Source organism: Olea europaea, chromosome 15, assembly GCF_002742605.1.
Source record: "Olea europaea var. sylvestris chromosome 15, O_europaea_v1, whole genome shotgun sequence".
NCBI classification, from domain to species: Eukaryota; Viridiplantae; Streptophyta; class Magnoliopsida; order Lamiales; family Oleaceae; genus Olea; species Olea europaea.
The window spans coordinates 21,906,318-21,932,188 of NC_036251.1; the positions used below are offsets into that span (position 1 = coordinate 21,906,318).

General features: G+C 36.1%; 1 protein-coding gene across 1 annotated transcript in view; it reads right to left on the minus strand.

The window, feature by feature from the left end:
- The window catches only part of LOC111410478 (structural maintenance of chromosomes protein 5), a 39,060-nt gene extending 14,190 nt beyond the window's left edge, over nt 1-24,870 (minus strand). The window contains exons 1-12 of the mRNA XM_023040833.1: nt 24,595-24,870; nt 23,055-23,232; nt 22,817-22,970; nt 21,993-22,066; nt 11,122-11,271; nt 10,947-11,051; nt 10,727-10,872; nt 10,294-10,405; nt 10,045-10,200; nt 9,766-9,887; nt 9,542-9,686; nt 9,381-9,446 (exon numbers count right to left, since the gene is read on the minus strand). Of these exons, the coding sequence (XP_022896601.1) occupies nt 9,381-9,446; nt 9,542-9,686; nt 9,766-9,887; nt 10,045-10,200; nt 10,294-10,405; nt 10,727-10,872; nt 10,947-11,051; nt 11,122-11,271; nt 21,993-22,066; nt 22,817-22,970; nt 23,055-23,232; nt 24,595-24,635 (1,449 nt within the window). The 5' untranslated portion in view covers nt 24,636-24,870. The remainder of the gene's footprint in view (nt 1-9,380; nt 9,447-9,541; nt 9,687-9,765; nt 9,888-10,044; nt 10,201-10,293; nt 10,406-10,726; nt 10,873-10,946; nt 11,052-11,121; nt 11,272-21,992; nt 22,067-22,816; nt 22,971-23,054; nt 23,233-24,594) is intronic.
- Nucleotides 24,871-25,871: the final 1,001 nt, after the last annotated feature.

Genomic DNA, 25,871 nt, shown 5'->3' on the forward strand with positions numbered 1-25,871 from the left:
ATATGCCTTCTGAATATCGAGCTTACATAGCATCCCGGGAATTCCCAAACGCAATCTTGAATCAATGCATTCATTCGCTATAAGCACAGAGTCCAAAATCTGGCGACCTTTTACGAAAGCATTCTGAAACTTGGACACTACTTTTCCGAGCACCTCCTTTAATCTATTCGCCAGGACTTTCGCAATAATCTTATACATCCCACAGACAAGGCTAATAGGGCGAAAGTCCTTAATGTCGATCGCCCCCGGTTTCTTAGGGATAAGCACAACAAATGTAGCATTAGAACTTTTTTGGAACCTGCCACGTTCAAAAAAATATGTAAACACATCCAAGATTTCTGATCGCACCACCTCCCAACAAGCTTTGCAAAAATAAGAACGAAAAACCATCCGGTCCAGGGGCCTTATCCTCGTTCATGCTAAACACTACCTCCTTGATTTCATCCTCCTCAAAAGGTCGCTCTACCCAATCGGCATCATCCTCCGTGATTGTAGAAAAATCCAATCCTTCCAACTCTGGCCTCCACTCAAACTGCTTCCGATATAGATTCTGATAGAAGTTCACCAGTTGACTTCCAATTTCGAGTGGTTCTTCATAAGTTATCCCATCCACTTCCAACACTGTGATAGAATTTTTACGCCTATTAGAATTTGCGATCCTGTGAAAAAACTTAGTACATTTATCTCCTTCTTTCAACCAATTGACCCTAGATTTCTGACACCAAGCAATCTCCTCCATCTCCACCAACCTCTCCAGTTCTTCCCTTAATGCTCTACGTTTATCCTTCTCCTCCCCATCCAACCTTCGACGCTCCTCCCACCTATCCAACTCATCTATCTCCGTAAGGCACTGAATTTTACGACAGTTCACATTGCCCACAACCTCATCATTCCATTTCTTTAAATCCCTTTTCAAAGACTTCAACTTCTGATCCAACACAAAACTAGGAGACCCTCTAATATCATAAGATGTCCACCAAGTCTGTACTTGCTCCCTAAAACCTTCGACTTTCAACCACATTTTCTCGAACCTAAAAGGCCTTCGTCCTCCACCCGTCCTGTTCCCAGTTAACATAATGGGGAAATGATCAGAGTACACCCTCCCCAATCTTCTCTGAATGACATCTGAATACTTAGCCTCCCACTCTCCGCATATCAAGAACCTGTCTATACGAGAAAGAACCGGTTGATCCCGATTAGAAGACCAGGTAAAATCTCCCCCAATCATAAGCAAATCCACCAACATATTCTCCCTTATAAAGTCTGAAAACTCCTCCATAGCCCCCGTGAGTCTCCCACCGCTCGAGCTCTCAATAGGAAATCGAACCACATTAAAGTCACCTCCTATACACGTTGGTAGATTCCACCAAGCCATCATTTCAGCCAGTTCATCCCACAAGCCCCGTCTACTGTTATCAGTATTAGGCCCATAGACACCTATGAACATCCACTGAAATCCATCCCCAATGTTTCTGAACGACATCGATATTGAGAACAATCCTACACTCACCTCCTCCATCTCAAGCACTCTGGTGTCCCACATGACTAATATGCCTCCAGAAACCCCTGATGATCCCATAAACTGATACCCTACATGCTGTCCCCCCCATAAGCTACTAACCACCGCCCTCGAGATAAACTCCATCTTGGTTTCTTGTAAGCATACAAGATCCGCTCCCCAGCCCCTTAGCAGATGTCGAACACCCATCATTTTCCCTACTTCATTAAGTCCCCTTACATTCCAGCTAATGATTCGTGGTATCATTTTAACAATCCAGCATCCCTCCCCAATACTCCATTCTTGGACTCACCACCCTTGCCATCATAATTAACTGACCATTCGAGCCTCTTAAGTTCACGATCGCCCTTTCTTCTTAATTTTCCTTCTTGTTTACTCATCTCCTGTCCCCTATTGGCCTCCAAATCCTCAAATAATTGTAATAATCTGTTTTCATAACCATCACAAGACACGCTCATTGACTTACTGAAATCCTGAATTTTCTGTAGAACCCAGTTCGAAGGTGAGTGTCCAGCTTCGAATCCAATCAAACCCCCTGTTTCCTCCTCCTGTATAACATCACTTTCCATTTCTCCCTTCTTGGCTCCATCTACCCACAACACAAGTGCTTTTTCCGTCCAAGTCACTTACCTTCATTGACTTAGAGTTCCTTCTATTATATGTATTCGCAACCGTTGTTGTCAAAGGTATCGCATCATGCTCTATCACCACTGAGGTAACTAGATCCTCTGACAGTACATGCCTCGTCCCTTGGTCGCCTAGTAAAAGCCCATCATCGTGTAGGACTGTGTCCGTAGCACCCATCTTTACTGTCTCCAAGTTCACCATATTCGGCTCCCCTTCTTTAGACGAAGGTACCACCTCTCGGTCTACATCGGTCCCCGTGTCTACCTCATCCATAGCCATCCCCTCTAAGACATCACCTTTGTCATATTTAGAGTGTCCCTCATCCGTTTCAATCCGATCAATTGACTTACAAGTGATTTCGAGTCTTCTCTGCTTAACTTGATTATGTGTCGATTCCTTCTTATTCAAGCCCGATGCTTGTTTTCCAACAACTGGGTACTCATCCATACCCACCCCACACCTGTGGCAGCAGAACAACTTCTTGGGACCCATTTCATACCCACTTCCCACTAGCCTAATCAATTCCTCCAATGCTCCTTTCAATTCCTGGACACGGGCCATAATTTCAGCCCTATTCAAACAACAATCCTGACCTTCGTTTACACTGACATTGACAGTCATCTCCTTTTGCTGTTGCCTCCGCTGGTCAACATATTTCGAGGCATGTAGGTTTGCTGTTATGTCTACATAAGTCAATCCTTGTCGATTACGTTCATTCACAAGTCGGCGTTTGGCTTTATCCCCCGCAACAAAAGAATCCACAACAGCTTGAAACACCAGCGAGATTGATGCCCATCCTTCTTCATTCGCACCTTCCGGCACCATCACAACTCCCTTCCGACGCCTATCCCCAAACTGCGCTCTCATCAAGTACCTACCACGGCGGTTCGCACAACGCTATGCCAAGATGGCTCTTGAAGACTCATTGAATCTAGAAACGAAATCCTCATGCTTACTAGTCACCCTCAACTTGTCCACCATATTCACCATCCAACGTGCACCGAACCTTCCCATGCTAATTGCATTCGATATCTTCGAGCCCCATTCGGTCATTCTAACAACGCCAAGATTAGTAACAGAAATTGTAAATACCTTCGCCTCAACTCGAAAACGGCGATTGAAGGCCACATCTAATTCATCCACTAACTTCCTTCCCTGATTGTGTGATAACGGCACATTGGACGGCAAAACAGGCATCGTTACTGGACTGGGGACATTCTGCCCGTCATCCTGATTTTCCGGCGCCGGCGCGTGACTGACACGCGCCGTTTCAACGGCGCGTGGTTCACTCGACTCTGTCCCCCTGGCCGGAATCGCCTGCACATAACGCCGGCCAGGAGCGTTTACCAGGCAGGTGGCCGAATTTTTCTGAATCTGGAACGGGCAACCGTGTTTTCCGGCCTCTTCTCTGACCTCGGCATCTGTGTCTCCAGCTAGGGCGACGGTGCTAGGGTTTCCACCTAGGGCCGCCGCCTGATTATGTGGCTTATGTAGTGGCGTAAGGCCCGTGAATGGTTGGCCGATCGACGGGATGTCGCCGGCGACTGTAGCGGTCGGTGGTGAGGGCTGGTTAATGGTGTGATGTTTGGATGTTAGGGAGGAGAGATCCATTCTCACTCAGATCATCGGCACTGTGATTACTTTGGAAACAGCTTACAGGTTTTTTTACCTTTTTTTATTTGAAATGGTTCAAAAGTAAAGTTTTTATTTCGTCCTCTACCCTTCATGGTGCGTGATCTGTAGGAAGAATTCATGGACTATTTGATCACACGAGATGCCTTTGGTGTAGGCTTCTAGTGGAAGTTAGTTAGTGCAATACCCCAAAAATACGTACAATATATATATTATGAGGCATAACTGCAAGATTTGAGATTTTAGGATAACTTAGCAACTTTACCCTTTTATAGGGGAGTTGTGTTAATAATCCTAACAATTGAAAATAAGAGTTTATTGGAAATTACAATTTAATATTTCATATAAAAGAGTTTAGATAAATTTAGATTTTTAACATATTTATACTAGAATATTATCCTCATGTAGTTAAAATTTTCTTTGATAAGGTTGTTTGTTAAGAGTCCAATTTAAATTCTAACTAAGAGTCCTATTAAAATTCTAGGTAGGTCATTATCATTATCACAACTATTTAATTATGAGCTTGTTTGGTTTAGATTTTAAGCCAATTAAAATCAATTTTTCGATCGTTATTTCACTACTCTAACCGTCATTTTTGAATTCTTCTCTCGCAGATAGAATCCACTTTATCTCTAACAGTTAAAAAATCAATTATCAAAATCCCTACCAAGCAAGCACTATATATATTGCATTCAATTGACACAAAAAATAGAGATGGGGAGAGAGAGAGAAGTGCAAATAAAGAGTAAGAGAGAAAGGAAGAAAAGAAAATCTTTTCTGGTGCATTCGAGATCTGTTCTCAAGAATTTTCAGTCCTAAGTAGCTCAAGTGGACAAGAAATCTAACAAATGGGTATAAATTTATCCAAATGCCAAGTGATTTTGTGTTTTCACTTTTTAATATTTTAAGTGAAGTATTTTATGTGATATTATGTGATCCAAATTAAAAAAGGATCTTGTAAGTAATACCATGTCAATTAAAGGGATAGAATTTGCTGGTATTGAGGATGAAATTTATTTCCATTGCCAAAACAAAAAAACAAAAATTTCATGAAAATCATTTTTCTTTTTATGTTCGTTTGGGTTTATTTTACATGAAAATTGTCAATTAAAGGGAAATATTTTTGTACAATAATTCTTAGAATGTCTTCATTGCCAATAAAAAAAAAAGGAAAAAAAATTACATATTTGTTACAGTAACCGGATTGGTGGGAATTGATTTTCCCTAAAAAGCTAGAAAATTCCAAGGTCCAAGAAAAGTTGGAACTTCAATTCCATGGAAAGAAAAACTATATCAAACACTTGAAAGTGGGAAAATGGAATCCATTTTCCATGGAAAAGATTTGCCAATCAAACATGGCCTAAGTGGAGATTGAGAATGGGTATGACCTAAGTCAGAATGAGACGATCAGATTTCTATCCCACTAGAAAATTTGTTATGTGCTTATTTTACTAATTATATTAAATTGTGAAAATACTGGCATGAAATCTAAATTGGGTCTATTGATATGCTCATTTATATTCTAAATTATTTTTACAAATGCTTGATGGATTGGAATTGGAGGTTAAGACTGCTAATAGTCAGTGTCGCGAAATCAAGAATTTTATTTTTAGCATTTAGTTTAAAATTAAGCCCCTGTTTAGCCCCCATTAATTTAATTTTTATTTTTTCTTCTTATTTTCAACCATACAATCTTCCATAAAATAATATTACACGTAAACCGAAAACATTTTCTTCTTTTTCAACATCCCATCCCCAAAAAAATACTATTCCACCATTAAAATTTGAAATAATGGGGGCCAAACGAGGGCTAATTTGCAATCAGAATTTATTTTCAAAACCAACGAATTTATATTTCATTAGTGGCTTGAATTTATTTAACATATTACGAGACAGTAAAATAATTTATTCTATTCTATAAAGTTTTTTCAATTTTTTTGTATTACAATATGAGTAAATCCACTTTTTTTTACAGATAAAGAAATTAATTAAGTAATCTCTGGGACATAGATTTCCAGGTGTTACAGCATGGTATCAGAGCCCAGTCAATCTTTCATGTAGACATCGTGAAATTAAGATTTTAGATTTCTTTATATGTTAAAGTTTTATATAAATTTTGATCCACACGATATCGGGACCAACATGATCAACTTCAAATCAACGATCTAAGGTATAAAATTACTTTAGTTTTAAAGTTAACAAGTGATTGGTTGAACTTGATATATCCTCTTTGTAGAAAGTTAAACTATTATATTTTACAGAAAATTCATCGCAATGTTTATTTCTATAGAGCCATGACGAGAATTAGAAAAGTAATTGATTGAAGCAACAATTATGTAAAAAAATTTCGGGAAATTTATTAAGATTTCTTGATTTGCGTATTCACATGACTGAAGGACTATCAAAAAGACAAACTGTCTAAAATGAGCTTGGAATTTAAGCGGTTCACTTGTAACTCTCCTCCTTAACCATAAGCCTTTTCAGTTGCGTTTTATTCAAATCAACAAGATGAAAAGCAATATTGCACACACACTCAAAAAAGGAAGATTTGTGTAAAGTCCATTTAGTTAAAATCTTATTGGAAACAATAATAATATATTGAACAGAAACAACTTTATTTATACTCAAGTATCCTATCATCGTCAGTTATATCAGATAGTTGAATTGACTTGAATGGCCTCTAATATATAATCCCCATATGTAAGGTTTAGATAGCAGCTAACTTAGCACGAGAATTACTAGCTGCTATAAGAAAAATATCGTAGCAGCAATTATCTCAACGGCCACGACGCAGGCTTGGATCATCTTCAATTGGAGAACAATTTCTCAAGATGCACCCACCAATGTTTGAAGGTGGCCCTAATCCACTGGAGGTCATTAGTGGGAGATGACTACTAAATCCCTCACCAAGAAGCAACAGCGTAACCTTACATGCGCACAGTTCAAAGAAACAGTGCTTCAAAAAGCACTTTCTAGCTACTTTAAGAGACGAAGGAAGCAGAGTTTCTTGAGCTGAAGCAGTGATACACGACACTCACCCATTATGAGCGAAAGTTTGAAGAATTGTCCAGATTTGCCCCATATTTGGTGGACACAGACAAGAGACGAGCTCGACGTTTTGAGCGTAGATTGAGAATTGACATTAGGAAAGCAATGGCAGTATTCCAATTAGGTACTTATTAGGGAATTCTGGAAAAGGCTCAAGTATGCACCTTTGACGACCGCTAGATTGGTGAAGGCAGTAAACAGCAGACTAGCTCCTTAGACAAGTGCAAATGGTATGACAATATCAAGAGGAATGGAAAAGGCCACAACAAGAAAGGAAAGACAAAATTAGATGCCAGCATCAATGACAAGAATCAACGACTACTATCCTAAATGTCAGAAACCTCATAAGAGAGAATACTTGGCATGAAAAGGGTGTCTGTTACATATGTGAGAAGCTAGGACATGTCGCCAAAGACTGCACTAATTGGCAACCTAAGAAGGCCGAAGATCAAAATATGGGCAAAGCCAGAGTTTTTACTAAAAACACAAGAAGAGGCGGAGCTCTACTGTAATGTAGTGACGGGTATCATATCAATCTCTGACATGCCTACTTTTATATTAATTGAATCAAGAGTTACACATTTATTCGTTTCTTTGATATTCGTTTCAAAGTCAAATATAGAATGTGTACCCCTTGATACATATTAGAAATATCATTACCGACTGAGAAGGTGCTTAATGCAAATTATATAGCGAGGAACCTAAATTTAAAAATGGATGGAAAGATTATAAAAAAAGACTTAGTGGTCTTAAACATGAAAGATTTTGACGTTATACTTGCAATGGACTGGTTGTCGAAAATCAAGCAACCATTTGTTGTTTCGAAAATAATATAATTTTTCAACGACCAGGTGAAGAAGAATTTCATTTCTTTGGAACAAGGGTGAAACCTCTACCCTAACTTATATCAGCAATGTAGGCTGAACGCTTGTTGAAAAAGAAATCGACTCAAGGATTCTTAGTGTCTTTGACCAGCATTGGTCAAGAGTTAATCATCGATGAAATTCAAATGTATTTCCAAAAGATTTAATGGGAATGCCTCCAAATTTGTTATCTGCTTATTTTACTTGCTTTTTCTATAAAATTGTGAAAATACTATCATGAATTCTATACTGGATGTATTCATATGCTCATTTTATATACAAATTCTTTTTACAGATGTTTGATGGATCGAAATTGTAGATTGAGACTGCTAATAGAGTCTGTGTCACTGGATTAAGAATTTTATTTTAGCATTTAGTTTAAAATTAATTTGCAATCAGAATTTTATTTTCAAAACCAATAAATTTATACTTCAATAGTGGTTTGAATATATTTGACATATTATGAAGTTCATTTTATTCCGTAAAGTTTTTTTCAATTTTTTTTGTATTACTATATGAATAAATCCACTTCTCTTACAGATAAAGAAATTAATTCAGTAATCTTCGGGACACAGGTTTCGGGGGCATTACAGTCCGAATCAGGTCGACTCAAGCAAGTTTAGTTGATCACTCGTTCGAAATATAATTGGCTTGGGTCATGGTAAAAGGAATGTGATCGTGTGGAGTTCAACAGTTTCAATTATTTTAGGGGTTTATGACGAACGACCAGATTTGGTTGGGGTTTTGCAACGAGACAACACAAGTAGATGTTGACCGCCATTTTAATAAAGAAAAGCTACAAAATAGCACAATTTACACATCACCATCCTAACTAAAAAGACATCCCAACCAAAATTTGATCCCTTAAGAAGCAAGCTTCATTTGATTAACATATTCAAACTAGCAGTGCTGGAATAATATGTTTTACTCCTCCATCTCCTCCATGATTGTCTGCAAGATTATTGGAATAATTCACATTTCAAGGCTTCATCTCTTCCTTGATTCTCTCCCCAACCTATAGGTGATCTTGTCGTATTTATTTCCCTTTGTATTGTACAACTTCAGCATCTATACCCATGTATCAGTTTGTTAGGATAAGAGAATCAGTCCCTCATTTTCTAATTTAATTTTCCAATCATGGTATGAGAGCATACAGACGTCCTGAGATCAAGTACCCCTGCTGGCCATTATAAAATTTTTGGAAATTGTGCACTTGTCAAGTTTTTAATGGAAAAACAAATTAAGCCTTCATTTCAGATGAGTATTTTAGGATCTAGAATTATTTTGTTACGAATATTTTTGGATTTACCCAAGATTTTTGGAATTCGTTTATTTTCTCGGGGGTGCTATAAGGTTTGAAAATATATATCCCCTCTTTAATGGATTAAACTTTTAGATGATGTGGTTCATCAACAAAATATATACATTGTTACAGGAAGAGTAAGATAAAGATATGAATGCAAGGATTATTAGTCTTTGCAGAACAATATCCAGCTCATTCCAGATAATAACAATCTTTGCACAAGCTTAATCAGTAAATAATAAAGTAGTTTCACAAAGTGATCCATCAAATATCACCATGTACAAAAATTCTGGTCAAAAAAATTTAGTGAGAATGGCATTATTTCATATTAGACAAAGAAATAAAATCTGAAACAAAAAATCGAAGATAAATTTTAATTTTAAAATACCTTCCATATGTAATGTGCAACATGACCCTCTAAGCAGTCAGCATGAAAGCGGTTGGAGACATTGACCTGAATGAGCAGTCTCAACAATGTTAAAAAAGACTCAGTGCATAAGAATGTAAAAAGATGCATACATGTCAATTTTTTAAGTTCAAATTGTGCACCTCAAGCAATACTGGACCATAAACTTCCTTATTGAACTCATTACGGTGTTCCTGAACCCATTGATAAGCCTCAAATATCTTCTCAGCACCAGAATTCCGCAAAGCTTGTAAACGCTTGTTGGTTGCATTCTCCATATCTCTTAACCTTCAGGTTTGACAAGGGTAAGAAAGGAAATTTTAGAACTTCTAGAAATTGAACTACTTAACAAAAAATTCTGACTGACTTGTCCATGCACTGCCTCAAAATGGATCTATTGTGATTTAGGAACTTCTCTTTCTCCATTTTTTCAGATCTTATCTCTTTTGCAGTTCCTTCCAGCTCCACAATTCGGGCACTTAATTGTTCCTAGAAATATCAATTCAGATACAATAGGGGATAAGAGAATCAAGGTGAAGATGGGAGAATCTCTGGGGAGCCTAGGTAATGAATAGATTTACACTACTGCTTCAACCCAACTGGCGTTGCCAGAGATACATAAATCAGTAAAAAATGTTAAACCTACAATTTTATGCTTTGGAGGTTCATATGGAGGAAGATTAGTAAGCTCTGCTTCTGAAGCTGTAAGATCTTCTTTAGCTCTGGAGATTCTTTGTTGGCGAGATTCTTCCTGGTGCCTCAATTCCTCCATTTCATTATACTTCCCTTGCATTAGAACTCCCTAACAAAAAGGTAAATCAGGCAGTAAAGTAAATGTGGAAACAACCTAAGCAAATGAAATACAGGTAAATTACAAAAGGCAATGACAGCATACCAGACGGTTTTCATCCTCCAAAAATCGCATACGCTTCTTCATATTGCCATCTATTAAACCATTGATCTTTTTACATTTAGCCTCTTGTGCTGTTTTTACACGCTTTTGTTTCCTGAAAAGAAGTTATCTCATAATAAACCTAAAGGCATCCAAGTATATGAAGTCAAGAAGTCCTAAGCAATACAAAACAGTGCACAACCCCTGGTAAGTTGATACAACTACACAAAATATACGCTTTCCTGCCATGCTAAAAGCTCAATTTACATAATGTTAGGTGATTGTCTAGCTTTCCCAACTTTCTCTTTATTCACGAGTTCTCATCTCAGCCAAAATAAAATATATTTGTCAAGGTATTAAACACTTTATAGGTCCTAATAAAAATATTTAAAATCATCAAAGTCAAAAAGTATATAGCAAAAGCAAATTTACTTACTCAATAGGCTCTCTAAGTTCATTTAGAGCCTTAGCAGCTTCATCCAGCTTCAGCTTTGCTTCCTTTTCCTGCTCTTTAGCTTCTATGTATTTTGCCTTCTTAAGATCATACTTCAGCCATGGTAATTTTTTCTTCATAGACTCAGCCTGGAACCACGTAACTGGATTTGATTATTCATCCCAACAACTAAAGCAATGAGAAACAAATACCAATTAAAAACCTTTGCTAAGAGTTCTTCTCTTTGACGAACTCGTTCGACATCTTTTTCTAGTTCAGCATTAACAGCTTTTAGTTGATCCAGAGACCCTCGGTTGCTCTCAACAGCCTATGACAAATCAAAAGAACAACAATATTTAGCTTTTTCTTCCGACAAGAATTTGGTAGATAGGACTTACTCGTTCAAACTTCTTCAACTCCTGACTCTTCACAATGAGAGCATGATGCTGAATGGGTAATTGAGGATCACCTACAGCTTTCTCAGTCTCTTCAAGGAGTTGTACAGGAGTTAACTTGGCAAACTCACAAACCCTGTCTTGTGGTAGAAACTAAAAACCATCCCCAAAGAATTGGACATGTCAATATCAAAGGTAAATGGGAAAAGACAGGAAGCAATTTGCAACCATAATTTATGAATGCAAAAGTCAATTAATCATTAACTCTAACTCAAGAATTCATACAACTCTGCTAGTAAAATGGAATCGCCCTCCCAAACAGCCTTGAGGCATAATAGAAGGAAACAAAAGTATGTCCCATTTTCTATTTCCTTTAATTGAAAATAGCTGTTCTGTTAGAACACTTTCCTTTGGTCTGGAATAAATAGGATTTAAAGACATATATCCAGGAATCCTGTACAAAGATTTAAACTATAAACAACTGTTAACAATCCCCTTCTATCCTCTAAAGAAGAAGCTCAGGAATTAATTGTCATAATTCGACAACAGATCACGTAGTATATAAAAAAAATTAAAAGGACAAAGAAGACAAAATGCTTGAAACGTGGCCTTGCAAGGATATAACTACACACACGCACATATACATAGAGAGAGAGAGAGAGAGAGAGAGAGAGAGAGAGAGCTATGTGCATGATGTAGTACATCAAAAACTACAATTAATAGTTTCCTACTACAATTATATTTTATCTTTTCTAGGAATTTATCTTTTCAATTATGTTTATCTTTTTAGTTTTCTTGTATGGTTGTGTTAGGATTTTTATCTTTTACTTGATTAGAATTATAGCTTCAAATAGTTTCAATTTTCTAATACTATAAGAAGTAGAGAATAATTTTGCAATAAATATAGAGTTATTGTACACTTTTCATAACACCGCTTATATTCAATCAATACAAAGCAAGTTATTTCAATATATTTCTTATATCAATTCTTATTATAAGAATTATGAAAGTTTCTGCACCAAATTGTTCAAAACAAGGAATTCGCCTCAATCTGAAGATTGAGGACTAGGGCTGGGCAAATCTCCCGAACTCGATGGTTCTTGTCAAATTGAATACCCGAACGGGTATCTAAATTGAGAACCGACGGGTACGGTTCGGTTCTCGGTTCTAGACCAAGAACCGAAAAATCGAATAAGAACCGATTCTTTCTATTTTTTTTTATATTGAGTAAATCAAATTATTTTAATTTATTTTTCTAAACAAATTAAGAAATTAACGATTTCTAAATCCAAATTTTTGGCCCAATAATTTGTTTCATTTCTAATTTTTTAATTTTTGGCCTAATTACCCATTTTATTGTTTCATTTCTCAGCCAAGTAAGATCAAATTCACTAAATAACCCTAAACACCAACACTAAAGTGCATAACGTTGTCTCGACTCTCGCACTCACTCTCGCAGCCTCGCTAATATTTCAAAACCTATACAATCATCGATCGACACTGTGACCTTCGATCGAAGCTGTGACCTTTGCCAACCGAAGCTTTGATCGTAGCGATCATTTGAACAATGTAGTTTACTAGTCTCTGACATTCCAAAACCATTGAATGTATCATTAATTGTATTTATATAATGTTATAAATGTTAAAAAATTTAATTATAGTACAGAACCGAATGGAACCGAACCGAACCGAACCTGAACGGTTCCATAATTATATTTGGACCCGACGATTCCATTTAATAGATACCCGAAAAGTTCGGTTCGGTTCGGTTCTCTTTAGAACCAAACCGAACCGACCCGCGCCCACCCCTATTGAGGACGGTTCGAGTAGCAAGCAAAACGCCGACAGCGAAAATTGAGGTTTGAAAAAATTGAACGACGACTAGAATGGATGGATGAAGCTCTTCGAAATATCACACTGATGTTAACTACGATGACTATTGAGAAACACCGTGAATCTAGGGCAGAACAATTGGGTAGGCATGAGACTCTTCGCAAAATCACATAGATGCTGACTGGGTTAACTGTTGAGAAGAATCACGAGCCCACGGAGGAACATCTCGGCAGAATAGATGATTGATAGAAAGAAGACGACCTAGATTCTCGTGATGACGAAAGAAACGCTGACTTGGACAAGAGGAACCCTAGGCTTGCAGCGGACATCAACCCGCACACAAGACTAGGTTCGAACTTCGATCTAGGCCTGGAGGAGAGATTGCTCGTCTTTGATCACCAACGACGGCAACAGGTGGGACCAAGCCTCAATAGGCTAGGCGTGAGGTGTACGAATCGTGACCTTTGCCGACCCGTGCCATTACGGATTTACGAGCGCAGACCACGGGAAGAGAAATCGAATCATGCTTCGTTAATAAAGGAATGTCACATGGGAATTGTCTGTGAAGAGAATATAATGAGCATCCTAAGACAAAATTAACTTCAAAGAATGCAACTAAAAGATATATCAACGTTTATCGAGCACATCAAAAATTTGAAATTTTTTCAACATCAGTATTGACAGAAATTTTTGAGTATTTTTCTCCAGATTAATTATTTTTTCTTCAACCAAACTCAGGGACGAGTTTTTTCAAGTGAGAGAGAATGATGTAGGACAATCCTGTTGTCAACAGGATAAAAGTTAGATAATTGTAATAAGATATTTAATTGAAATAGATTTTACTTTTTCATTCTAGCATCTTGTTTAGAATAGGATTTGAATAGGAATTCTAATTCATTTTAGGTTAGGATATTTATTAGTTTCCTTATTTTAATTTCCTTATATATATATATATATACCCACACACAAAGACATTGGACATTTTTTAATGACATCAATTATTATTCAATCAAGATAAAGCAAATTATTCCAATATATTTCTTATTTCAACTCTTATTACAAGAATTATAAACGCTTCCGCATCGGTGCAAAATGAAAACATAACACGTGAATGATTAAAGAAATTTAGTATTTTGACATCCATCTTTCAAATTTTCCTTTCTAAGTGAAAGAGTTTAAGGAAGAAAATATAATTTCCTTGTTCTTATTCATAGAAAAGAAACGATTCATATACATACAGTTAGAATTCTATATTAGGAAAATATATAAATTAGGAATCTCTATAATTCCCTTATAATTAGGCCTTATTTACATTCTATAGCACTCCCCCTCAAGTTGAAACATATATTCTTGTTACAAATATAATCAACTCGAATCCTAAAGCCTTTGGGAAAATACCTCCTAGTCATTCTCCTATCTTCACATATACTATACAGATTAAATTCTACTGCACCTTCTCACGAACGAAATGACCGTCAATCTCAATATGCTTAGTTCGCTCATGAAACATAGGATTAGAAGCAATATGAAAAGCAGCATGATTGCCACACCACAACTTTGCTGGTTTTGAAGCTTTAAGACTAACTTCAGTTAAAAGCTGATTTATCAACATTATCTCTCACACATATTGTACCATAGCTCTATATTATTATTATGTACTGGATCGGGACACAACATTTTGATTTTACTTTTTCATGAGACTAAATTTCCTCCAACACAAACACAATAGCCAGTAGTAGATCTTCAGTCAGTCTTGGAACCTTCCCAATCTGCATTTGAAAAGCATTCGATGAAAGTATATCCATGATTTCTGTACAATATCCCACGTCCAGGAGCTCCCTTTAAATAACACAGGATATTCTAAAGCTATCCAATGATGAACTGGTGGGGAAGACATGAATTGACTTACAACAAAAACAAGATATGCAATATCAGGACATGTTACTGTAAAGTAGCTCAATTTCCCAACCAATCTTCTATACTTTTCAGGATCTTCAAATAGGTCACCATCTTTGATAAGTTGCAAATTAGAAAGTATTGGAGCACTGCTTGGCTTAGCTCCCAACTTTCCTGTCTTAGTTAAGAAGTCAAGCACACATTCTCTCTGAGATAAGAAGATGCCTTTCTTGCTTCTTATCATGTTAACTCCCAAGAAATACTTCAACACTCCTAAATCTTTCATGTGAAATTGGGCGTGAAGAAAGAATTTCAAAGATGAAATTCCCATATTATCACCAACAGTAATAACAAAATCATCAACATACACAACAAGGAGAATGATGCCGAATTCAGACAGTTTGTAGAAGACTGAATGGTCAGACTTGCTTTTTTGCATTCCAAACTTTTCCACTGCCTAACTAAATTTTTCAAACAAAGCACGTTAACTCTGTTACAAACCATATAAGGACTTTCGAAGATGACACACTTCCCCATACCCTTGAGCAACAAACTTAGGTGATTGCTCTATATAAACTTCCTCTTGAAGATCATCATGTAAGAAAGCATTCTTAATGTCTAATTGATGTAAAGCCAATTATGAGTAGCTGCCATGGAAATCAAAATAATCCACACCATAAGTCTTAGCATAACCTTTTGCCACAAGATGAGCTTGGAGCCTAGCCACTGATCCATCGGAATTGAATTTGATTGCAAACACCCACTTACATCCATAAGTCTTTTTTCCTACTGGCAAATTTACTAAATCCCAAGTACCATTAGCATCTAAAGTGTTAATCTCCTCAATCGTAGCATCACGCCAAACAATATGGAATAAGGCTTCAAGAACAGTTTTTGGAAGTGCCACAGAATTTAAGGAGTCAGCAAAAGAACAAGAAGAAGAGGACAAGTGATTATAAGAAACAAATGATGAAATAAGATAAGTGCACTGTAGTTTACCTTTGCGAAGAGCGATAGGTAGATCAAGATCACTGGACACTGGATCTGATGCCGAAAAAGTCAGGTGCCGAACATACGTCAAGATGGTTTCATCGTCTGAAATACACCTAGTGAATAGGTGGTGGTGTGGGAGCAACAGGTGTGGAAGCAACATTATTTGACTAGTAAGTGATATGATAAATCAGCATATCGTCATCCTCCCCCTTACTGGAAGAAGTATAAGAAGTGGGAAAGAAAGGAATATTTTCCAGAAATGTGACATCAGCTAACATAAGATACTTGTTAAGACCCGGACAGTAGCATCGGTACCTTTTTTGTAGACAAGAGTAATCCAGAAAAACACATTTTAAGGATTTAGAATCTAATTTAGTTATGTGGGGACAAACATTACAAGAATAACTAGTACTACCTAATATTCTAGGTTCAATAGAAAACAAGGACTTAGTTGGGAAAATGATACTATAAGGAGTCTCACCATGAAAAACAGATGAATGCATTCGATTAATCAAGAAACAAGCTGTGGAGACATCATCGGCCCAAATTGTTTAGAAATATGCATTTGGAACAGAAGTGCCCTAGCTGTCTCAAGAAGATATCTATTTTTTCTTTCAGCCATACCATTCTAAGAGGGTGTGTTAACACACGAGGATTGACGAAGAATATCATTTTGAAGCATGTAAGTCTGGAAAGAATCAAAAAAATATTCTTTGACATTATCACTTCTTCAATGTATGTATCGAAGCAATAAAGTGTGTTTTAATCTTAATACAAAAGGCACTAAAATGAGAGAATAATTCAGATCGATTCTTCATTAAATAAAGTCACACGAGAAAAATCATCAACAAAGGTAACAAAATACCGAAATTCAATTTTGGACACAACGAGACAAGGACTCCAAACATCTGAATGTATCAACTCAAAAGGAAAACTGGCTCTTTTATTGACTCGAGGAATTGAGGACAAACGATGATGTTTTGCAAATTGACATGACTCACAATCTAAATCGATACATTCTAAAACTGAGGACATATTTGCTTTAAAAAAGAAAAAAGATGGATGTCTTAAGCGACAATGTGCTTCAAAAGAAGTTAACCACACGCAATGGATTTGGGCACCTGGGTATCCAGAATATAGAGATCGCCTGATTCATGTCCTTTACCAATAATCTTCTTCATCATAAGATCCTGAATCAATAAAAAATGAGACACAACACTACAACAGTTTAAGGTCCGAGTAAGTTTGCTCACAGACACTAAATTGAAAGAAAATTGTGGTAGACTTAAGACAGAGAACCATTAGCTAAAGTAACATTAGAAGGACATGTATGCAATTGAAGAGTGGAGAAGAGACTAGGATTACCTGTCATATGATCAATGACCCATTTTGAGGAAGAGAGAAAATATGTATTAGGTTTACCTATCTCAACAATGGCAGAGATAAGGTGAGATGAATTCTTCAATGTTTCTTGGTATTGAGTGAATTTGGCAAATTCATTTGCAGAAACTATAATGGTTTGCTCAGAAGTTGAGCTGTGTGTAGCAGTAATAGCTGTGATATAAGCTGAGTGAGACTTCTGAGATTTATTGTGCAATTTTCGGCACGAGTATTTGGTATGACGCGGCTCATGACAGTAGTAGCATACAACTCCGTTCTGACTTCAATTGACCCAACTACCTGTACCCCACCTCTTGTATTACCTCTACTACTGTGACTAATAAGAGCACTAGAAGGCTAAACAGATGAAGCAATAGAAGCACTAGTATCTATGCGAAGTACTTTAGTAAAGGTTTCTTGCAGCAATGAAATCTCAGCACCGGAGAAAATCTGGGATTTAGCAGTTTCAAACTGAGAACTAAGACCAGCTAGAAAACTCATCAGCTATTTGCTCCTGTTGAGCTTGCTGAACTTTCACATTCGGACTAAAAGGTAACAAGACATTCAGTTCTTTGTAGGTCTTTTTGAAATTTATAAATTAAGCTCGAAGAGACTAATCTTGTTGTTCAACACGGTAAAAACATTTACAAACTTCATAAATACGTGACATATTCCCTTTCTCAGAGCACATATAAATTCTAAATATTCCATCAATTCCTCAACATACAATGATTAATCAGACTGACTATCTCAGTGTCAATGGATTACGGATTCGTAAGAATAATCAGACATCATCTCGTAATCATGTCTAGCTATTATTATGCTTTAGTGGATCTTCAGTAAGATGATTGTCCATAAAAATACTCCGTAGATAAATCTGAATCATCTTACACCAATCTAAATAATTTGGACCAACCAACTTATACTCTGTGATTTTGAACATCACCAGAATGACGTCAGTTACAGCTAAATTCTTTTGCTTGGCCCTAAGGATAAAACACAAGATCCAAATAACAAATTAAAATCCAAAAAATAATAGACCAAAACCAAACACAATCCAATCAAATGTCCTTTGTCCCAAGCAATAGCCCAACTAAAATGAAAAACTCACGAAACTTGAAACAGTAGATACAGCAACGAAACTCGAAACTGCGAACACTGCAAATCACGACAGCGAACACCAAATTTGACTCAGACGTCTCCGGAACACTACACCCCACAAAAAATCGTGACTAAACGAAGGGGATAGGAATGGCACCGATCGGAAGTAAAAGAAACCTCGACTGGACGAAGAGGAAAGGAACAGCACCAACAGAAAGGCGTATACTCTACCACGAAGACCTCGGCTCCAAATTCGAGGAACAGAAGGCCGACTACTAGTAACCGATAACCAACCACACACACAACAAATGGCTAACTATAAGGAACCTGTCACTGATTGCACTGGAAACACACAAAACAAACATAGGTTCGAAACTATTTTAATGTTTTGATACCATCAAAGAGTTTAAGGAAGAAAATATAATTTCCTCGTTCTTATTCATAGAAAAGAAATGATACATATATATACACAGTTAGAATTCTATATTAGGAAACTATACAAATTAGGAATCTCTATAATTTTCCTATAATTAGGCCTTATTTACATCCTGTAACACTAAGCATAGAAATTTTTGCTCCTAGTCTCAAACCTCAGATAATACTAGTCAACCATTCAAATAAAACTACTTTATTAAATAAATTCGAAGGTTTACCAAGTTAAAAATAGATTTCACCGCCTTCAAGAAGTCAAAAGATGAGCTCAGGCAAATGTAAGGAGCCATTTGAAAATGGGATAAAAGTGTTTCTGAGCACAGCTGAACAGGATGATCTGATATAAGGGCAAAGTAGTTGAATAGTAATTTTGCCCAAAATTCGTGCGTACTTCTAATTTTTATGTCCTTGCTTAGTTATAGCACACATGAATTAATTGCCAGTCAAATCATCCTTTGAATAGGAGTTACCTAATGCTGTGTTTCCAAGTCTTTCTTTTAGGTCATCATCCTTGAAGAATTAGGATATCTAGGAGTCTATTCATGTCTGAAATCTCTCTCAACCTTTAATAGAGTAAGAGTAAGAGTAAGAAATCTTCTGCAGACTGCATATTTAATGTTGAGACTCCATTCAAATTCTTAGAGATTTTTAGAAGGCCTTCTAGTTTCTTTCCTGCCATGGACGTGTTCAAAGAAAGTTTTCCGTGTCAGTTCAGCTTCATAATCTGTTCTGATTTTCATTTTCTTCCTCTTCAGTTGTCAGACAACCTTAAGTTCTCTAATTAGCGGCAGCCCTGCATCACCAAATTATAATATGTTTGGATCATACAATTAATATGCACATGCACTGTTCTAATGGAATATTTCCCAACTAAGTCCCCAAAATCAGGCCTCCCCACACACAAACAAAAAGAGGATATACCATCCCTCAGGAACACATAACCCCCCTTCTTCACCCTGGCATGCCTGCTTCCTGCAACCCCTACAAGGATTCACTAGGGGGGCTAGTTATGGAAGTTGGCAAATAAAGATTCCTACACCGTATTCAAACTCCTTTAATTTAGCAAAGAACTGGAGCAGCCACTTCCTAAAATATTTTGAATTTATGTTAATTTGATTATTTTAACAAAAATTCAGCCGTTTTTTTTTTTTTTTTTTACCTCAACTCTGTTTAGAAAGAAATATTTTGTCTCGTGGTAGCATGATCCGATCCCCTCCAAATGTGGGTTTTGGAAAACTAATTTAGTAATGGGTAGGGATTTCTTCTCTGGTAAAGGGTTTAGATAAGACAATGGAGACGAACCAGACTTTGCCACTCACCTTCATCCGAATCCAAATAAGGAAGAGGTGGGTACTACGAAGCGCACACAGGATCTTAGACAGGTTTCGTCAACCAAATGGAAACAGCAACTAACTATGGCTCTTGGCCCAGACAACGTCCTAGGCTCATAAGCTCAAATTCGAAAATCATTGATAAGGGTCGAAAGAGAGAAAATAACGGCTTTTTAGGTGGGTCCCCAGCTCATTCAAAGAGAGAAGAGCCTTCCCGAGCCACAATTCAGTATGAATAGAGGATTTTGAACTAAAGCCTCAGCCCTAGCGGAGATTTCAGAACTTTTGATTTGAATAACTGGCCTTTCCACAAGTGCCTCCTCTGCCTTTTCATACCCAAATAGGAGTCGGCTAACCAATTACAGCAAAAAGTAGCAATTTACGCATAAGCATGCTGAGATTCCTATATCATATGGTTTCTTTATGCAAAAGCAAATAAGTAATCATACCAAGATAGACAAAGGTGCTGTTCAATATAGAAGTAATGATGATAGGAAATAATTCCCACTTGCATCACTAATCCTCTCGCAGTTTTTAAAAGAAAATTCAAAGTGGCGATCCAACATTCCCAAATCTCACAATCATGCATCAAACATTAAACAACTAAACAATCTCATCCAAACCACTCAAAATGTGAATATCCACATTCGATTCTTCTTCTCCTTTGACCCATTATTTCTCTGCTGCCCAACAATAAGTTCACTTTGCTGACTCCTGGACCTTACGGTCCTTACCCACAGATTTAACTGCCCTAACAAGGCGTTTTGCTTCTAGAAATGAGGAATTGGTGAGTTTCATTTATAAAGCTTTTGAATACAGGTTTTGAGACTGCACGATGCAATCTAACTGATGGAGAATTAGAAGGCATATGTCTATTCAGATTCCAAATTTAATGCATATTTTAGGAAATGTTCTTAGTATTTGATTTATTACCTTTTCTAGTACTTTCTTACTTATAATAGGTCTTTTGAAACTCTATATAAATGGGTCTTTTGCGTTGTAATGGGACCAACCTTTGAATGAATAAATAATTGATATTTTCTTCCCCAATTTCTCTCTTCCTCTCCCCCTCTTCCTCCCTCTTCTCTCCCTCCTTTCTCCTCCTCTCCCCTTCCCCTTCTCTTGTAATTCTCCTATTATATCCGGCGTCACTAACAGTTGGCACGTTGCCATGTAAGGGCAGTGCCCAGTTTGTTGTTCTTCTTTCCTCCTCTCTAAATTTTCACTGCTCACAACATACTCACAAGCCCCAATTTTATTTTATTTTTTGGCTATTTGGAAAATTTAAGATTCCACCCATTCAACACCCATCTAGCAACTCTTAAATGAAACAAGGTAAACAGTTGCTCTTGAATAACCTGTGCCATGGGGAATCTAGTTCCAAGGTCCAGCTGCGACAGCAAATTCCATCACCATGCACCAGCATAATAATCAAATGCAACCCTTGAATACAAGATATTCTCATATTATTTGGACATATTCTAGATAAAATCACGTATCCTTTGGATATAAAGATCCTCAATCGAGTCTCGAATAGCATATATTTGGAAAATGTGAATAAAATGGACACAAAAAAACTTGCGGCTCCTCAAGGGATTTCATCATCTTTCAATGTGATGCTTATGCTCAACACATCCAAGTTACAAAATGAGGGGGTGCTGGATATTAAGATGCCCAAGAAATTCCTCTCTTAAAACTATACATTAGCTTTTAATAAAATCCTTGACCCCGCTGAAATAAACAGCTTTGCATCTAAATCTTTTTATACAAGTAAGACCAGCAGATAGTCGTGCTAGAGCTCTCATGATTGACCAATAAGAACCCAAATATTCATACACAGTCAGCAGCAGATATATAGCACCAAATCAATTGCTTTTGAGTGTATAAAGATATATAACAAGCGCTCACTTGAGTCAAATTGTTGACTTGGATGTTGAATCTTTGTATTACTTCAGTTATCTCCTTTTTAGCCACCATTTTGCCTGAAGAAAATTGGGACAATGATTGCAATTAACAAACAAGGATGAATCATTTTTTAAACAGTCAAAAATCATGTATGATGCTGACATGCCTACGAGGGAAAAAAATAATTACATACCACATTGATGACAATAATGAATTATTACTTAGTAAAGTCCACACAAAGAGTATATCCCAAGTTCCAAAAAACAAATTAAGAGGGCAAATGTAAGCATCAATCACCTATCCGTTCATTGTGAGGTGGCTGGAGATTATGAAACATGACTTTGACATTGTTTAGAAATGAACCCAAAAGCTAATTAAAGCTTCTCAGGATGTAAGTGCTTTAAAGTGAAGGAATACGGTTATCCATACACTCCGACAACCAACTTATGTTAACAAGTTTGTGCATTTGAAATTAAGAAATGACAGGATTTATTAGGGAGTGAAAGAGTTGATTATCTAGAACAAGCTTACACAATTCTTTCTGCTTCAGAATGTATGACCAATATACAACTTCCACAGTACCCTAGGTAGATTTCCTGGATCATATGCATCTCGACATAAGTAGATAGTGCAGCTATGCATAGGATGAAATTAACTTTATCTACTTAGATGGCTGCTTTCTATGCTAGTTAGTGCAAAAAAATTCATAGATAAAGAGCCAAGACCCAGAGGAAAGAGCATGAGTTGACATGATTTAAGAATTTATGCTATGAGGGAAGATTCAAGAACTGTTTTCAGTCTCTGTCATGAAAACAAAGCACTATTACCATTAAATAGCCACTCTGTCTTGTTGCGTGTGTATATTTTCCTTGTAATAGTGATTCGCTCTTCCTTACTCTCTCCTCTCAAAGAAATATTTATGTATCCAGATTCCTCCCCACGTTTCACATAAGCTCCAACACTAGAAGCCCTCCCTAGAAGCTGCAGAAAAATGCAAACTTTTCCCATCAATAGTACTTCAAACGCCAAAATATAAAGACAATTTATAATGCTTGTCCTTCTAACCTGAGGTTCTCCTCCAAGTCCTAACGCAATGGCACATACAAGAGAACTCTTGCCAGATCCATTTGGTCCAATTACGAGATTTAAGCGAGAACCTGGCTTGCAGGTCAACTTGTTGAAGGTCATGAAATTACAAAGCTCAATTTCAGTTATGTTTCCCAACATGTAATCATCATCCCCCCTGTACACACACGCACAAAAAAAAAAAAAAAGAAAAAAGAAAAAAAAATATTACAATCTTACATCAGAAATTCCATATAAACTTCGAATATTTCAAGTCTTTTCTCTTGGATTCATAGCAGCCAAACTAAATATCCCATATTTAAGTCACTGAATGAGAGGACAATTATAATATTCTACTAAAACACTTATCAGCAAAATTCAATAAAACAGTTATGTCAAAACTGAAGAATTGTTACTAGAAAATCAATAATTTTTCAAGACAATTATAATATTCTACTAAAACACTTATCAGCAAAATTCAATAAAACAGTTATGTCAAAACTGAAGAATTGTTACTAGAAAATCAATAATTTTTCAATGGCCAAACAAGAAAAATATGAGAGTATAATTTGGATTTTATGCCGAATAGGAAAAAGGAACAAAAAAATGTGGGTACTAGAGAAAAGATGCAATGTGGCTGGAAGTAAAACGAGGGTAATCTATTTTTGAGTAGTTCATTTATGAGAAAGAAAAATTAAATATAGAAATGTTGATAAAAAATAAATTAATGAATTTGCAACGAAACTGACAAAGAAACACATAATTAACATTTCATCCAATTAAACTACAGCATACTTAATCAAATCAGCTAGTTAAAATGTATATACATAGTTATTAAGATTAAAATATAATAGAGATGTCTCTAACAGAATTTTCAGCAGGCTAGCGCCTGGGCCCCCTAACTACTAGGTAATTTTGACAATGGAAAGCAGGCTCCCCTATGGGGTACGCTTAAACCGAAGTATAAAGACTAATATGACAGAAGTAGGAAATACAATTGATGTTACAGAAAGTACAACATTATGCATTGTACTTTATGCTGCAAAGAATACATATTGGAACCTCAGTGGCGGAAAATATAAATAGATAAATTAAAGAAGAAAATGTCCAAATTTCACTCGTTAATCCAACAACTATAAAATAAAACTAGAGAAAACAATAATAAGTCGAATTATAAACAGAGGAATCTAGTTGCAGAGCCTCAAATGTAATTATGTAAAGGCGCCATAAACATGAAAGCGTGTTGTTTATGTGCATATTAATGAGCAATCGTAATGAAACAATTACGCGGTAGTAAGATGTCCATAGAATGAAAATAAAAAAATAAACACAAAAATTATCCGAATCCTTCAGAAGTATAACCGCTGAAGCAGGTAGTGCAATTTTCACCAAAGGTTGAAACTTTAAGCCCAAATAGTAACACTAAACCCTAACACATTGACATTGATCTAAAAGGGAAAAAACGAACTTCAAAGTACTGAACAAACGGAATTGATGAAATAAAAACAGAGAAAGTTAGTGAAAGATGGCTGCTGTGGACCTGGAAATTTTGGACCTCTTCGGCCGCGGTTCGTCGGCCATTTGATGAAGAATTCTGAAAAACTTGAGAATTGAAAATAATTGGTTTAAAATTGGTGGAGATTTACAATGAGTTTCCCCAGTGAGCTTGATCCGAGAACAAGGGTTTTCCAGTGCGAAGGGGAAGAGATGATGATTTGACAAGAGAGAAGTGGTTGAGCAAGGTGAATGGTGAGAATTGGCGCCAAAAGGAGGAGAGTACGTCCGAGGTGAACTTCGACATTTGTGGTTTGTGTTCAATCCTTAAAGCTCCTATTTGATGGTCATTTTTTCAATTTTCCTTTTCTGGAAGAATGAATTTTTTAATAGTAATTTTTTGAAATATATCTTAATGTGAAAATGTGTTTATTATAAGAAAAAGTATTTTGAAATAATGATTATCAAACAAGATCTTTAAATTAATATTTTAAAATGAAAAGTGAATTTGACTTTTTCAAATTTGAATTCAGCCCTTGTTTGAGCCTCGTTTTTTTAAAAAAAATACATTTTTAAACATTATTTTGATATCATTTCAATCACACATTTCTCAATAAAATAACAGTACACAAAAATTCAAAAATTTTCCTTATTTTTTAACCACACATTTCTCATCAATACACTATTTAAAAATTCATTCTCTTCTCCCTCTGGAAGAATGAATTGTTTAATAGTAATTTTTTGAAATATATCTTAATGTGAAAATGTGTTTTTTATAAGAAAACGTATTTTGAAATAATGATTATCAAACAAGATCTTTAAATTAATATTTTAAAATGAAAAGTGAATTTGACTTTTTCAAATTTGAATTCAGCCCTTGTTTGAGCCTCCTTTTTTTAAAAAAAATACATTTTTAAACATTATTTTGATATCATTTCAATCACACATTTCTCAATAAAATAACATTACACAAAAATTCAAAAATTTTCCTTATTTTTTAACCACACATTTCTCATCAATACACTATTTAAAAATTCATTCTCTTCTCCCAAAATAGGGCTCAAACTCACTTTTCTATAATTTAATTCATTACAAAGAATAATAAAGCACCATTTTCTGCCAAATGAGTCTGCCATTTGTCGAAACATGATTGAACAATTGGAAAAAAAAAACAGTCAACCAATTTCTGCCAAATGAGTCTGTCATTTGAGTCCTTATTTTTTAGCGTTTTTGACTGGTTTTATTTATAATTTAATGCCATTTTTATATCTATGTTAGAGCATCTTTAAGAAATTTTCTACTTTAAAAAATATATTCTATCAT